Source organism: Furipterus horrens, unplaced genomic scaffold, assembly GCF_987537825.1.
Source record: "Furipterus horrens unplaced genomic scaffold, mFurHor1.1.pri manual_scaffold_1, whole genome shotgun sequence".
NCBI lineage: Eukaryota > Metazoa > Chordata > Mammalia > Chiroptera > Furipteridae > Furipterus > Furipterus horrens.
Genome location: NW_028327171.1, coordinates 186,223,110 through 186,239,930, shown reverse-complemented (window position 1 = coordinate 186,239,930; position 16,821 = coordinate 186,223,110). Strand labels below are relative to the sequence as shown.

The 16,821-nt window shown below is 39.6% G+C and overlaps 1 protein-coding gene across 1 annotated transcript in view; it reads left to right on the top strand.

The window, feature by feature from the left end:
• The window catches only part of HECW2 (HECT, C2 and WW domain containing E3 ubiquitin protein ligase 2), a 217,615-nt gene that overhangs the window by 75,611 nt on the left and 125,183 nt on the right, over positions 1 to 16,821 (top strand). Inside the window, exons 4-9 of the mRNA XM_090282068.1 lie at positions 370 to 445; positions 4,758 to 4,927; positions 7,695 to 7,837; positions 12,644 to 12,744; positions 13,158 to 14,513; positions 15,723 to 15,818. Coding sequence (XP_090138194.1) covers positions 370 to 445; positions 4,758 to 4,927; positions 7,695 to 7,837; positions 12,644 to 12,744; positions 13,158 to 14,513; positions 15,723 to 15,818 — 1,942 coding nt within the window. The remainder of the gene's footprint in view (positions 1 to 369; positions 446 to 4,757; positions 4,928 to 7,694; positions 7,838 to 12,643; positions 12,745 to 13,157; positions 14,514 to 15,722; positions 15,819 to 16,821) is intronic.

Genomic DNA, 16,821 nt, shown 5'->3' with positions numbered 1-16,821 from the left:
AGCTGGGGCTGATTATTTTAGCTTAAGGAATGTTTTTATACAGTAATAGCAATATTTACTATGTATCAAGTATATCCTTATCAAAGAACTAAAACAACATATAGTAAGTTGACTCATATCCCAGGGAATTTAGAAGCTCATATAGGTTTCATTTTGGGTAAAAATTAAAATTAGGTGTGATCCTTTCTCTCTTCTTTGAGAATCTGCATTTGTGTCTCAATTCCCAAATTTGCTGCATATGAAAAGGCATTTATTAAATATATGTTTGATACAAAAATTATTGTATTTGCAAACATATGTGATTCCCTAGGAAGGTTGAGTAGCATGGTACTCCCGTGAAACTTCAGATAACATGTTTTTTGTCTGCAGATGGGGGCAGAAGGCATGGAAGGAGGTGCTTCAGGAAGTCAGCATTCTCGGAAACTCGTTAGCTTTACATTGTCTGGTAAGGCTGTCTTTAATTAAGCATGATGTCCAGTTTGGAAGTGTGCAGTTATAAAGGCATGAATAGTCACGTCTTTCTACAGATTCTCACATATGATATGTGACCTAGTTATTTATTTATTTTGGGTGTAATACTTCTGAAATTCAAGTATATCTTGAATTAGATTATTGGTATAAACTCAGAAGTTATTTCTTCTACCAAGTTTTCTGGTGGTAAAAAGACTATAACTATGCATAGTTACTTAAAAAAATACATAATGTAGTGTGTTAGCCCCATGTTAGGACTTTGGTTATTAAAAATTATTTGTGCTTACCTCACCTAGAGAAAGGAAAAATTTGGAGACTAGGGGGGACAATAAGCCAAGGGATACTCCTATTTCTGTGGAGGACTACACATAAAAATCAGAAAGTGCATAAGACAAGTTTTTAATTTTCTGCTTACTAAAATATTCAAATTGCTTGTATGTTTATCATAAAATGAAAACACTGGTTGTGAGTTGAACTCATTTGTGATTTATAAGATTTATTTAGTTGAAACTAACAATTGGCCCTGGTTGGTGTGACTCAGTTGATTGTAGCATCATCACGTAACCAAAAAGTTGTGGGTGTTTTTCCTAATCAGGGCACATACTTAGGTTGCAGGTTCGATCCCTGATCCCCAGTGAAGGTCAGGTGCATACCATCACTGGTCTGGATGTGTATGGGAGGCAACCAGTTGATGCTTCTCTTTTTTCCTTGATGTTTTACTCTCTCTCTCTTTCTCTCTCTCTAAAAGCAATGAGAAAATGTCCTCAGGTGAGGATTTAAAAAAAAAAAAATGAAACTAGCAATTTAAAAAAGAATAGAAAGGAAAATAGAGTTTCATAGAACATCAGTTTATACAAACTGAAATTTTTCATACAAGAAAATATACATACTTCTGTATGTGTATTCTGGGTTTTAATGTAAAATGTTATTTCATATTTAGGTTATTGTCAAAAGTGTTTGAAAACCACTGATTTTTAAAAAATTAATTGTCAGTCATAAATTCAAGAATACACTAAGAAAATCAGTATTTGAAATGGACTTCTATAAAAGACAACTGTACTACAATATATACAAAATAAAATCTAACAGATGTCTATCGCTGCAAGATGTTTTGTTTTCATTTTTCTGTGGTTATACTGCTTCTGAAATAAGAAAAGGTGAATGAAAATAGATATTCTCAAGAGTGAGAGTCAGAAGGCTGATTTTAAAAACGGACATTGCCATGATGCATCCTTATTACACATGACAAAAGGGGGCATGGTGAGTAGTCCATTGCTGGCCCATGGCCCTCTGGGCATCCGCGTCTATTCTAGCGTACTTCTTCTCCTCCCCGCATGAGGTTACTTACCATGAAAGCCTTTTCTGTTTTTGTTTCCTGGCAAATCTCAGAGATTGTAAACTGGTGACTTATGGTTCAAATTTGGCCAATAAATATGTTTTGGTTGGAACACTCAGGTTTTAAAATATCTAGGTTTTTAGAAGGGCACTTAGAAGTACCAATGCTTGTGACACTCCCCTAACTCATTATCTGTCTGTCTCCTGAAAACATTTTAGTTGGCTACCTGTACTTTACACCTTCACAGTCCCAAGGGACTGCTGGTACAGAAATCCTTTCTTATAGGTAGGGAGTAACTATCCAGCCTACATGGCTCAGAAAATTTAATTTGACCATACCATGGTTTTCTTAGTTTAGAAGCATTGCCTTACGCTTCAAGTTATCAGTATCATTCTAAACATGATACACACATACTGATTTTGACTTCAGAGGTGTGTTAATTAACTCACTCTGGGAGAATGACCATCTAGGAGATGAAAATCCCAGGATATTTTCCTAGAAAGTAGGAAATAAGCTTTGGGGCACAGCCAAATGTTTCTTATTTAAGTACTTCTTCCAATATCCCACCTCAATCCAAATGGTGTTGGGCTAAAAATAGGTCTTGTTTCCTACCCTATAGTCAGTTATTTGCAGATAATATACAGAAATTACTAAAATGATAGCATATGAAAACAATTTTATAATGTTAATTCTAAAATATTAATCTGGTTGTATTGACAGTGAATGATAATATTTATCCAAGAGCATGTAAACTCTGTGGAATGGCTGCCTGCAAATGCTCTACTCTTGATTATCTGTGGATAAGTAGGGATACAAATTATTGAACTTGACAGCAAAAACAAAAACTACATTTTGATTAATATCTTAAACCTCTTCTCCAAATAAAACTTTAAACCACAATATTTAACATGTCATACCTTTGTAACTCTGAGTCCTTCACTAGTCTATTAGGTGATGTGGATATTTATGAGCAATAAAATATATAAAGGGCAAAAGAGAGAGAAAAGGCAAAAGAGAGAAAAAAGAGCAGAAATGAAATGGCTAAAGGGAACTGAATAATGAGACTACACATAATTGGTGGTTTATTGCATTTCTTACTGAAGATTTATTTGTACAGTGTCCCTTGTGGAAAAGTTTGGTATGAGGGTTAACAGTGACTTCTTTCATCACAGTGGCTTAATCTTCTGATGGAATTCTTTGTGTTCAAAGGAATGTTTTGCATGAATAATTTAGCTCTGTCAGACTTTGTGGCAGCCATTTCTGTGCATGTTATTCCTCATTTACTGCAAAAAAAATCCCTCGTTTAGAAGTAGATTTAATATCTAAGGAACATCATTCTTCTGTCTTTGAGTCTGAAGGTGAGCATAATCAAGAAAGGTAATAAAATAAGTATGTAAATTGCATTTTTCTCTCAAGGCCATTTTATGCTAAATAAAGCCAAGTGAGACATGTAGCATTATTAAATTTATAATAAAATGCAAACGCATTAGGAAGTGCCAGGGATGGGAACTATAGGGCTAATGAGATGACAGCAGCTTCTCTGAAGTGCCTGTCTAGTGATTTACTTGTCTTTCCCTTCTCCCATCAGTTTTCAGATCAAAGATCTTAACTCTGTTTCATGTGGTGTTCTTAACATAACATCCTCTTGGTTGGATTTTTCAGTCTTTGCCAACATATTAAACTGCCTCCCTCTCCTGCCAGTTGTGCGTCATGAGACACTCCTGGTCTGTTTTCATTACACAGATATCTAGGCCACAAGTAGTTCTTGTTGGCCCAGCTGAGGAGGCAAACCTCCTCCTGGGAGCAGTCCTTAGAGATTGTGGTTCTATGGGCAGCCCTAGGCCAGTTCTGTCCTTCTAAAAAGACTTAGTGTATCATAAAAGGGATTGAGTAGTATGACCCTGGTGACCTCCCATAATTTAGGGTAGCTCTTCAGGTTCTCTTTCTCAGCTGATCTGGGTAATCCAAAGGTCTTTGAAGGTTTGTAAGCCATCTGCAGAATTTCTATCTGAACCAGTGGTCAGGACCTCCCTAGACTGAACATAACTGCATAGTTACCTGTAAATAGTCTATTCTTCCAGAAGCTTTCAAGAGCACTTAGCACTCAGGCCAACCTTATTCAAATTGATATTCTCAGAAAAGTGTTGGTAACTCAGTGAAGCCAGCTTTATTTCTTGACATTTTTGTATCTCTTAACTTAGCCATTAAAAAGAAGTGTCATTCTCTTCACTAAACAGGTTTTAACCAGAACCCTTAGCAGCTCACATAGTGTGAAGTAACAAGTGGGGAATCTAAGATGAGTTATGGGACATTCATAGGATATTTAAGTTACTTAGGCTATTGAAAAAGTAACCTCACAATTATTTAATATAGCAGGTAACATTCAAATTTCAGAAATATTTCTGGTCCATTTCTCCTTTGTATTCATGATGTTTGTGGAATATATATGGCATTTCATTTTAAATGTGGTTTAACTGAATGTGTGCTCTGAAGTTTCATCCCCAATTAAACTTAGGCCAGGGCATTTCATATATGTATGTAGAAGACTAACTTTTCTCTCATGAAGGAATCTATTGGGTTTTTAAAAAATAAACTGTTTGTGAAGGATTTCTCTTAAGATAGTGTTTGAAATGCTGGTTGCCAAACCACATACATATTAGAATCAAAATGATTCCCAGGAAGCCAGTTTAGGTGTGTAAGGTGTAGAACTTGGGTTTCCTTTTTACAGTCTATTAGGAGACCCCTCTGCTGGAATTAGTCATAACCCATTTGTCCTCACTTATCTAAGCAGTTGTCATGTGAATAACTTTGTTATTGTTTTGCTGAATAGTTTCTGTTTAGAGCCTTCTGTATGATTATTTAAAACAAATTGTCATTGAGCTGCTTGTCCTTCTGTCCCTTTTCCTCTCTTCCTTCTTTCCCTTCTTTCTGTCTTTGTCTTTCTTTGAAGATCTAAGAGCTGTTGGGCTAAAGAAAGGAATGTTCTTCAATCCAGACCCTTACCTTAAGATGTCCATTCAGCCTGGGAAGAAGAGCAGTTTCCCCACTTGTGCCCACCATGGGCAGGAGAGAAGGTCCACTATCATCAGTAACACCACTAATCCAATTTGGCACCGAGAGGTAAGATGATCCTCAGGGGTCTTTTATTTGACAACTATTGAGTTCTGTCTGGGTGTGGGCAAGATGGTCAGGATTTCTAGGGGATCTATGAGAAAACAGGTACAGTTAAAAAGAGATACAGTAGTCCCTCTCTATATCGCAGTTCTCTTATCGCGGCCTCGCTGTATCACGGGATTTTAAAAAATATTATATTTAATTATTTATCGCGGATTTTTCACTATATTGCAGGATTTTGTGGTACTATATGCGTATGTTGTTAAAGTTATGTAGGTTTAAGAGAGTAGAATAAATGTAAGGTTCCTGCTTCGCGGGGGATGTAGAACGTAATATCCGCGATGAGTGAGGGAATGCTGTACTCCCTTCTAGCCAGGGCTGGGGTCTAGATAAGGCATGTGAGGCATTCACCTCACGTGCACAATTTCAAAGACGCCAAAAGACTCAAAAATCAAAATAAATGCTTTAACGCAATGTATTTCTTGTGTATGCCCTGCCAAAGTGAGCACATGCAATATATTTTTTAAAAAGTCAAAAATCAATGCAAACAAAAGAGAAGAAAGTATTACATTTTATTTATTTAGCCTTTTGTTGTTGTTGTTCTATTACAGTCGTCCCAATTTACCCCCCTGTTGCTCTCTCCTGCCGCACCCACCACCCCCCGAGTCAATCTTCACCCTGTCGTCCATGTCCATGGGTCATTTATATATTTTTCTTGACTAGACCCTTCTCCTTCTTTGCCCCCTTCTCCCCCTCCTCCCTCCCCTCTGGTCACTGTCAATCTGTTCCTTGTTTCCATGCCTCTGGGTGTATTTTCCTGAAGGACAGGATCAGTAACAATGCCTTGCAGAGTCATATTGGACCTTGAGGGAGAAGGAAAAATCAGTGATAATGACTCTGCTTTTACTTAAAATTTTAATATTTTGTTCTAGCATACATTCACTACAAATTAAAAGAATTTCTCTGCCTGAATGCTTTGGTAAATGTTTTTTGAGTTTCTAGATTTCAGTAAATTAAATGAGCCATTCAAAGAATTGTCATCTTGAATGAGGCCAGATTGTGTTGACAGTACTTTAGACCTCCTCGCAGCTTCATTATGCTACCAGTCAATTTAGGGCACCACGGCAGTGAAATCAAGCCAAGGGTTTTCTCATAGATCTACAGAGAGTCAAAGAATGAACAATTGTTTCTCATCTAGTGAGCAAAACATGAGCTCTCCTGCCATTTCTTTGAGATCCAAGACACATTTCAAATATTAGTTAGAGTGTTTCTGGAAAAAGCTTTAGTGGTATAAATAATTTAAATAATTAAATCATTCCCCAAATGTTTAATGACAATATGTTCTAATGGTGTTGTAGAAATATTTCCTTGGAGAGGGAGATAATTCAGGGAATCTAAAACCAATTGGAGAGAAGATATGGCTATTTGAGACGTTCTAGCTCAGCAAGATGTTTCTCCAGGGCAATTTTTGTGGTTATTGAAATTGATAAATGTATTTTCTTATTACTGGTTTAAAAACCTAATGTATACTTACTATCTCCAAATAGTAAATTTGCTTTTAAAGGCATGCCATCTAATTTAACACATTAGAAAACATAAAATTTATCTCAGTAAGAGCTCTGGAAGGCACAGAGTGGATATAGTAATGACACTAGCAATAACTTTATTTTCCTCGCATTTAATATTTACAAAGTGCTTAACCACGTTACCAGTGCGAACCTGATAAGGGTCAGTGGTGGGGGGGGGGGGCGGGGGGGATGGGAGGGGTAGTGTAAGAAATGAGCTTATCATCTCTCCTTTTATGATTAAAAAACTGAAGCTTAAAGTGTTAATGTAACTATTTAGAAACAGAAGTAGTGCTTAATCGCAGCTCTCTTATTCTAAGCAAGTGCTTTTTTCATTAAGCAGATTACTAAACTGCATGGCTCTTTGGAGAACTTGTTAAGACTAAATAAATTTTGTGGTGCCTAAGTGTATAAAGCAGGCTAGCACTAGTCACATCACTGGTTTCCCTGGATACTGAGAAAAAATTCCTTAAAAAGAAAAGTTTATCATTGTAAAGATAAAATGAAGGTAGAGTATGTGAAAGTTTTTCCAGATGAGTAAAGCTTTTTATATTTATTTTATATCATTATTAATGCCCAATCTTATTTTCTCCAATGGTATTCTTAAACAAAACAACAAAGCTTATCTTAACCTCATACTTCTATTTTTCTGTCCCAGGGGAAAAGACCCTGTGTGCCTGTTAAATTATTTCCATTTAAACATTGTTTTTATTTTAATGTTTACCAAGGAAACCATAGTATTCTGAAAATGTCCCTATAATCCTTTAACCACTAAGTAAAGGGGTAGTTTAACCTATGTTGTGTAACTTCTGAATAGCATGGGCTAAGGAATTGAAATTGCCATTAACCAAATATATTGGTTATGCTAAACCATCCTATAACAGGATATTAAATTTTAAAGAATTAAGATATAATAAATGTGGTGAGTCCTAAAATTATATTGTGCACAATTTAATATTTGACAGCGTCTCCTCAAACTGTCGAACCAGGAAGGGATGGGTGGCTGAAGGGGCTTCCTCTGTCGTGCAGACCCTCAGTCACTGTGAATGTTAATGATTCTGAGTGAATAAAGGACTGATGGTAACTGCAGATACTTCTAGCAAGGCAGACTCTATATGTCATTGGGATTTGAGATACCCTTTTCTATAATAATAAATGATATCATTTCATATTTGCCTTTTTAAAATCAACCTGTTATCTGTTTTCAGAAATATTCGTTTTTTGCACTTCTTACTGATGTCTTAGAAATTGAAATTAAAGACAAATTTGCCAAGAGCCGTCCTATCATCAAGCGTTTTCTGGGGAAACTAACCATTCCGGTCCAGAGGCTGCTGGAGCGGCAAGCGATCGGGTAATCAGCCCTTGTGTGTCGGGATCTTTGGGAGATTAGTTTGTACAGAAGCAAACTGAAATGATACTTTTATTTTCAGCCCTAGGACTTTTCTTACTGATAAGAACTGATAACATATTTCTTTTAAAAATGAAAATGTGCATACATTAAAATGTGTAGGACAAAAAACACTTTGTTTTAATTATGTACCATTTTTCTGGTATCTGTATTTTCCAAGATTACCTACCGTTAGCATTTCAGCATATCATGGTGCTCGGTTGTTTTTGAGTATATTGAAATCTTGCTCTAAATGGCTCTCCCTAGATCAGAATCCTAGTGTCAGGTTGACACCTCCCTTATCCTGATTGATCCCATCCAGAGAACTTGTTATTCCTGAGAAACAAAAACCACCTGCTTAAGGGCCATTTAAAACTAGACCTAAACTCTGAGGAGGTATTATAGTAGAACTCCTAGACATATACATTCATTCAGGCAGCTAAAATTTACTTTTATAAAAAAGATTTTATTAATTTATTTTTAAGGAGAGGGAAAGGAAGGGAGAAAGAGGGAGAGAAACATCATTGAGTGGTTGCCTCTCACACACCCTCAACTGGGGACCTGGCCTACAACGCAGGCATGTGTCCTGACTGGGAATCAAACTGGTAACCCTTTGGTTTGCAGGCCAATGCTCAATTCACTGAGCTACACTGGCCAGGGCTAAAATTTACTTTTGATGTCTGTTTTTTTCTGTGAGCCTTTTATAAGTTGTGAATAAAATAATTAAGAAGTTATAACATGTCTCCATCCCTTATTATACGTGGTTTATTTATTTTTATATGGTAAGTACCAGAAAACTCAGTTGCCTTGGTGCTCTGAGGTAGCACTGAGGGGCATATTTTTGGAATCTTTTTCATTGTAAGAGAACATTAGAACATGTGGTGGTTGTAGTGGTAGTAGTAGGAGGAGAAGGAGGAGCAGCAGCAACAGCAGTAGTAATAGTGGTGATAGTGGCAGTATCAATAGTAACAATATTAGTTGCAGTAGTTATAGTAGCAGTAGTAAAAAAAAAAAAGATGCTGAGAACTTGCTGTATATCAGGAGTTAAATACATTACACTCATTATTAGCTCATGTAATTTTCTCAACAACTCTTGGAGATAAAGGATGTAATTATACCCATTTCAGAGATGAGGAATTTGAGGATAACCAGCAAGTGGTGGAGCTGGAATTTGAGTCCAGATCAGTCTGCTCTAGACCCTTGGCTTCTCTGCCACACCTTAAGGGCTGGCAGTAATGTCAGATTGCTCTAGCTATCTGACTGGGGGGAAGGCCGGTCATCCATATGCACTCTGCAGCGGATTAACTCTGTTGACGTGTCATAGTTTCCTTAAGTGTTAGTTTTCTCATCTGAAAAATAAAGCATTTAGAGCAGAACAGCTTAAAGACCCATTAAAAATTCCAAACTAGGAGATTCTAATGGATTCTAATTCTCAGGCCATCAGAGGCAGTGGAGTTAGTGGGTGAGTCAGCTCTCATGAAGAGAAAATGTTATAGTGAAATTCTAGCAGCCTGGTTTATCTGATACAAGCTGGGAAATCACAATTATTTTTAAAGATAATAATTTTTGCTTCTAGGGGAGATAATGTACTTTGGGAAGCTTTAAAAAAGTGTTTTTAGGATTTATGGGAAGTGAGAGATGATAAAAAATGAGAATTAACTATGGGAACTGTAGCTACCATTTAATTTATATAATTTACATAATAAGAAGTGACACTTGGCAGAAGTGTCCATTTATGTGAGCCAGTGAGAATGATCAAGGAAAAATGAAAACCTTGTCAGTGTTTGAAACTGTTGTGATTTGTGGGCTTTTCATTTAGTCTTTTAAAGAACAAGACACCTTGGGAGCTTCCGTGGACGGTGACTATATATACTGGAAAAAGGTCCAGCATGAATTCATAAAATATTAGAATCATGAAATATTCTACATATGTGCATTAAAAGCATTGCCTGATACAGATACTTAGGGATTTACTTTATTAAATAAGAATGATACATACTACATATTAGTAGATCAGATATTACAATCGAAATGTGTTTTTCTGACCTGATTATTGCTTTCCCTCTAGTAATTGATACCTCTTTTTAAAAGGTGGGTTTTCATTCTTATGTGTTTGGTACACTGAAAGTATCTGAAATAGTTGAGGTTTCACAGGGTATGGATTTACAGGGTGAGGTAGAACTCCTTACTTATTACCTTCTTTGAGAGCATTTGTTTGAATCTGGCATTTTTCAGAGAGGGCAGTCTGTCTAAAAGCACCTCACTTTCCCATGCTTTGTTAATTGCTGATGACATTCATAAGAAATGTTTCAGTCAGATAGTGTCTGGCATTTATTCTTTATAATTTTATATCATAATAGTACATAATATATTGTTCATAATAATATATCACATCAAGAGGCAGGATGAGTCAGATGAGACTTGCTAAGAACAAGAAAGCAGCCAAATCCTCTGAGAGGCACTCAGCAAAAGATGAAACCCTTGACTCAGAATCTCTAAATACAGAGGATTTCCTGTATTTGTTGGCTGAATAGTTGAATTGAATATCTTGTCAGTTTGGCTAACAAATAGTGCTAATACCTGTTAAAATTACTTTTTCCAAGTACAGGGTCTCATTCGCTAATTAATTTATTCAACAAATGTGTGCACTGGAGTATGTGTGTGTGTACATAGTGTCTGCTAAATGATTAGCACTGTTTGTTGGATATTGTGGATATGATAGTGAGCAAAACAGACGGGTGCAGTTCTTCCCTTAAAATTCCTACTGAACATTGATTTCCTAGCTAAAATTCATCACTTCATAAGTCTTCACGATCAACACTTTACTTTTACTGGTCGAAGAAGAGAAGAGTGTCAATTTAGGTTTAATAAACAAAGGAAGATTTTATTATTCCAGGACTGCATTCCTAAGGGATGGACGTGGAACCACAGTGGTGAGATCAGGTCCATGTCGTTTTCTGCTGGCCCCGGGCATTAGAGTCCTTGTGTGTGCCAGGCAGTGTGTAAATGCTGGGAAGACAGTGGTAAAGATGCCTCTGCTATTATGCAGATTATGGCCATTATATAATGTTAGTTGACCACTAATGTAAAAGCATTTAACATATCTGTAATGTCTGGTAGTTACAAATGCCTACATGTTCCTTTACAGAAAAAAAAATAAGTTTAAATACTGTGTTAAGTAGAAAAAGCATTATGGTGACAGTCACACTTAGGTAAGCCATGAGTAAATATGCGTCATTAAGGTGCATGTTACTAGAAGCAGCGTAGAGTCATTGAGATTATACATAGATATGGTGACAGCAGAGCGGGGGCTTCTGTGTCAGATGAATCCCTGTTCTGATGCCGGGTTCTGCTACTTCATAGTTGTCTGGCTTGGGCAAGTTGCCTATTCTTCCTATGCCTCTCTAGCCAACAGTGCTACCCACCACCCCCTTGCTTTGCTAGGTGCATAAAAGGCACATAGCAGAATGTAAATGACACACAGCAAGCGCTCCATTTTGGGAGACGAAAGCATTTTAAAAGCATCAGTCAAAGAAAAAAATATTCCAACATTTCTAGGGAAGCAAAAGAAAAAGGTAAAAAATATAATTTATTGTTTTATGAAATTCTGCTATGAAGTCAAAGAAATTCGGAAGAGCTGAGCTAGGATTTTACATTAGCATGCATTCTTTTAAACAGATAACATCTATTTAGAACTAAGGAGATAGAGAAGCACAAATAATTATGCAGATTAATACTATAGAAACATTGTTTTCCCCCTGAAGTTGCCATTAGAGGGCAGTGTGAGAGCAGAGATGGGATGATTTGCTACTATGCCTTTGGTTATTTCCTGTAATAAATGTAAATCACATTCAGAGTGAAAGTTGCTTGCATACAAAGAAATGATGCAACTGCATTTGCCGTTGATAAGTAAATATGGAATTGAAAAGGTGGACAGCTTCGTCCTTGAGCTGGCTGCTAGGAAGAGCAGGGGCCAACATGGGGCAGAAACTGGGCAGGCCCACTTGAGGTCCCCTTCAGCATGCCTCCACATGTGACAACAAGACCCACCACAATGGCACATCTAATTTCTTCAACTGTCCTGTCAGTATCACTAACATGGCACTGAGAATCAGTGATAGCCAGGCTCTTCTACAGCCCCCTTACTTTCCGGATGAGGAAGGAGAGGCTCAGAGGCTCCCTGCCCTTAACACAGATGGAGCAGCTGTGGGGTGGGGGTGGGGAGGCGTGGCCTGCCCTTGAGCTGTTCTCTCCCAACTCCCAGCTTCCATTCTTCAACACAGAGCAGGGCAATGCCCGCCATGGCAGCATGTGATATCCTTACCTGTGTGTGTCCTTTTAGAACCAGCTCCTTGTCATGCTCCCTGCTGAGGAACCAGGCCCACTGTACTTTGACACTTGAGATGGAAAGCACCCATAATTTTAGGCCTTTCACAGCTCCTTGGTGACTTTCAAAATGTCCTTTCCCTGGTCACCCTTAGCAGTGAGAGAGTAAATCAGTGCACTTTAAAAAGTAATACTGTATTGCATTTTCTTCTTTTACTAAGAATTTTCCTTCTGACAAGAGTTTCTTTTATCACTGGGTTTATTAGTATTCACTTGTGCAAATGAATAATATTAATTGGACTGTAACATGCCTTTGAGCCTTTTATTTTCTTATGGGTCTGGAAGTTTTAAGAGAAATATGTGGGACCCGGGGGTGGCCTGTGGGAAGAGGATGAAGGCTGGCACCAGTGGACAGGGATGAAAGAACTATTTCTCCTCTTGCAGTGATCAGATGCTGAGCTACAACCTTGGCAGAAGGCTCCCAGCTGACCACGTGAGTGGGTACCTTCAGTTTAAAGTAGAGGTTACGTCTTCTATGCATGAAGGTGAGCTATCGGTATAAATACATCCCTAAAGAAAAAGCTTGTTAACGCTTACTCGTCAGCTTGCATTTGATAGAATCAAATTTGTGTACTGTTCTAAAAATAAAATAGCTATCCAATGATTACCTGCTGAAGCTTTTCAAGCAGTTACAAAAGCCTGTTTATCAAAAATATTTCTTAGGTTTATACCTGCATTTGGAATCCGGGCTGTAGAATTGCCAGCAGTAGTGAACATACCTCTATGTGACAGTGACCGGGCAGTATCCTTGTCAGTAGTGAGTAGTTGGTGATACTGAAAAGAAGCCTCAATGGGATGACTGAATTCTTCGAACTGATTGGTGGCAAAAGAACAGGACATTGAAAGTTCATTTGTTGTTATACTGCTCCGTTTTTATGAATGCTGTTTTCTCCTTCAGATGCTTCTCCAGAAGCTGTCGGCACAATACTTGGAGTCAATTCTGTGAACGGAGACCTCGGAAGCCCTTCTGATGAGGAGGACCTGCCAGGGGGCCATCATGACAGCCCAGTTTGTTCCAATGGACCCATTTCTGAGGACAGTGCCAATGGGACCCCCAAACATTCTTTCAGGACTAGCTCTACTCTGGAAATAGACACAGAGGATTTAGCCTCTACTTCTTCAAGGACCTCCCCTTCCAGAGGACGTCAGGATTCACTCAATGATTATTTAGATGCTATTGAACACAATGGTCATTCGAGGCCAGGTGCAGCTACTTGCTCTGAGAGGTCCATGGGAGCCTCTCCGAAACTAAGGAGTAGTTTTCCCACCGATACAAGGCTCAATGCAATGCTTCATATAGACTCAGATGAGGAAGACCACGAGCTCCAGCAGGACCTGGGTTATCCATCTTCTCTGGAGGAGGAAGGAGGGTTAATAATGTTTAGTGGGGCATCCAGAGATGACGAAGCAAGCCTGACCTCTCAGACGAAGCCAGAAGATAACCCCTTGGAGATTGAGGAAGCTTCTACAAATGATGCTGCTTCCTTGGAGGAGAAGCCGGAAAATCTCCCTGAGCTTGCAGAGAGCTCCTCCCTCTCTGGCCCTGTCCCAGATGGCAGTGAAGATGGCCCAGAGTCTCAACCAAGTGCTGACCAGGGCAGCACTGAACTGTGTGGCTCTCAAGAGGTTGATCAGCCCATGAATGGGGCAGACACGGGGACCTCCGACACATTGGGAGGAAGCCGAAGAGCCATCAGTGAGACTGAGTCCCTTGATCAGGGGTCCGAGCCTTCCCAGGTGTCCTCTGAAACAGAACCCAGCGACCCTGCCAGGACAGAGAGCGTGAGTGAGGCCAGCACCAGGCCGGAGGGCGAGAGTGACCTGGAAGGCGCTGATAGCTCCTGCAACGAGAGCGTCACCACGCAGCTGTCCTCAGTGGAGACACGGTGCTCCTCTCTTGAGAGTGCGCGGTTTCCCGAAACCCCGGCCTTTTCTTCTCAGGAGGAGGAAGAGGGAGCCTGTGCTGCAGAGCCTACCAGCAGTGGCCCCACTGAAGGGTCGCAGGATTCCATATGCGCTCCTGGTTCCCTGCCTGTGGTGCAGGTGCCCAGTGCCGAGGAGGAAGGACCAGGGGCAGAATTGGCCACTTTACCTGACCAGGATGAGGTCGGGGAGGTCTGGCAGCGGAGGGGCAGCCTAGAGGGAGCTGCTGCTGCCACCGCTGCAGAGAGCCAGCCCCCAGAAGCGGGAGATGCAGGCGATGCCCAAGGGGCTTGTGAAGGGGCCGCTGCCCAGGAGGAGGGCGCTACTGGAGGTAGGATGTAGAGGACAGCGTGGCCCTTGGCTCAAGCATACCTGCTCAAAAGACAAGTCTTGTGGTTTTATCCGTAATGTAAATTATACTGCAGGTCCACTATTACCTGAATTCTTCACCTTGATGTTCTGCAGTTAGCTTTATTGTTATTTTTCAATGGATCTTCTAATGCTGAGATGAGAGGCTGTTGAGTAAGTCTTCAGACTTAAATAATGAATCTTGAGGCTCTGCATCAGGAATACAGTGTGGGGGCCTGCTGTTCCCAGGAAGATGGCCCATGGGGTGGGGGCTGGAGTAGCGCTCCTGTCCACATGGGCCTGGAGGGCCTCCAATGCCTGAGGGCAGGGGCGCAGGAGCAGATTGCACATGTGCCTCCGCAACAAGGCATCCGGGGCTACCAGGGCTGAGTCCCCTTGCCTGGGCAGTGTAAAAAAAAAACAAACAACGCATTTCTGGTGGAACCTGGATTTGTAGATACGAAATCAAACAGGCCAGCAGCTTCAGCGTTAGTGTAATCTGGAGAGGTTTTCAGAACAGTTTGATGTCACACCTTCTTGCATAAAACTCAAAAGGGAAAGTAATATGTAATATTTTTGCCTTCTGTTTGAATGTCTTGGGGTGCAACCTTAGGCAGAAAAATTGTATTATGTCTCAATGAATGTGGTTCAGTAGAATGATTCCTATAAAATGTTCTATTATAGGGGCATCAAAAAATGTAAGGATAATTTCATGTGCCTAAATAGCATAGACTCAGAAATAGAAATACTTTTCTTATTTTGTAATTTATCTTTGTACCTAGTGTGCCCTTTTCTTTCTTCCTCCTCTTTTTTTCTTTCTTTGTTTTGTTTCGTCTCCTTCATTACCTTGTAGCCCTAAAGGATTAGTGCCTGACCAGGACAGAGGTCAGGGTGGGGGAAGGCCAGGAGGGGGAGGGATGGGTGTAGATGGAAATCACTCCAGAAGACCCTTTTCTGGCTAAGCATTCATCTCCTGTTTTCATTGGTTTCTGGGTCTTCATGTGGGAAATGAGACTCAAGAGAGAAAAGAGACTAGCCCCATGATTTATGTTGGGTTTTTATTGAAGTATGGTTGGCATACAATAGTAGAATAGTATATTAGTTTCAGGTGTATGTGTTAATTTTTTGTAAGACTGTTTTGACACTGAAGGAGAAGACAAATACCTGGATAACTTTGTACCTTTAATTCTAGGTTCTCAAGCCAATGGCCACCAGCCACTGCGATCGCTGCCTTCAGTGCGCCAAGACGTTAGCCGCTACCAGAGGGTGGACGAGGCTCTCCCACCAAGTGAGGACTTGTTAACTAAAGGGCTCACCTTGATCAAAGGGTACAAGGGTGACCGGACCCATGGGACCTAAAAGATGGATGCCCAGTCCTCTAGAGGAAGGGATCTAGGGGCTGCCACCTGATCTTGCAGATGTAGTCTGCAAAGTGCTAAGCTGGTGACTACGGTCTGGCATTGTTCTGGTTAATAAATGGGTTGGGGGAGGGGGAGAGGGGAGAGCAAATACTGTGGTGCTTTGGAGTAAATAGTGTAATCAGGGAAATAGACCCAGGTATTTTAGACAATTGGGTATATAATAAATTTTTTTTTAATTATGCCTAATGGTGGCATAAAGTTTCAGTTAGTAGACAAATTGGTACAGAAAAGCCTTACTGTAGGTAATATACTGTTTTTTATTTACTTACAACATTTTAAAATACGTAGAGAATTCTGTTCCTTTTCTTACACAGAGAGAACTGTTATTTAATTTCATAAATTAATAACCATTTGGACCATGACAGTTATCTGGAATTTGAAAGATATTTCACTTCTTTCACTTTCAAAAACTATATAACACTTAAAGGAGAGAGGGTTGAGGATTAGGGTGCTGGGAAGTAGATATACAACCTGCATGCAGAGGTCTGAGTGATGCCCTTGGCCAAACGTAATTTTAACACTATTTTAGTTTCTAGATTCCCTGAAAGCAATATTGCTCTGTGATAGCAAAACATTTTGATGAAGAATAATAAAGCTCAGTAAATATTGCTTTTAAGAACATATTGGAAAATGCATTTTTCGGTTTTATTGCTTCCCTCCCCTTCTTATTCACCCTCTATTCACCCAGCTTATATATGATCATGGCAAGAGACTGATGCCTTTGGCCCTCCCTATTTTAAAAATGGTGGGACATAAAGAGGTCAGGGGAGGGTGCATTTAAAGGACTTAAATACTGAATGTTGGGTTTTGGTAAGTGCCAACAGAAAGGCTAAGTGGTACTCTGTACAGTATTGACTCGATCCTTTTGAA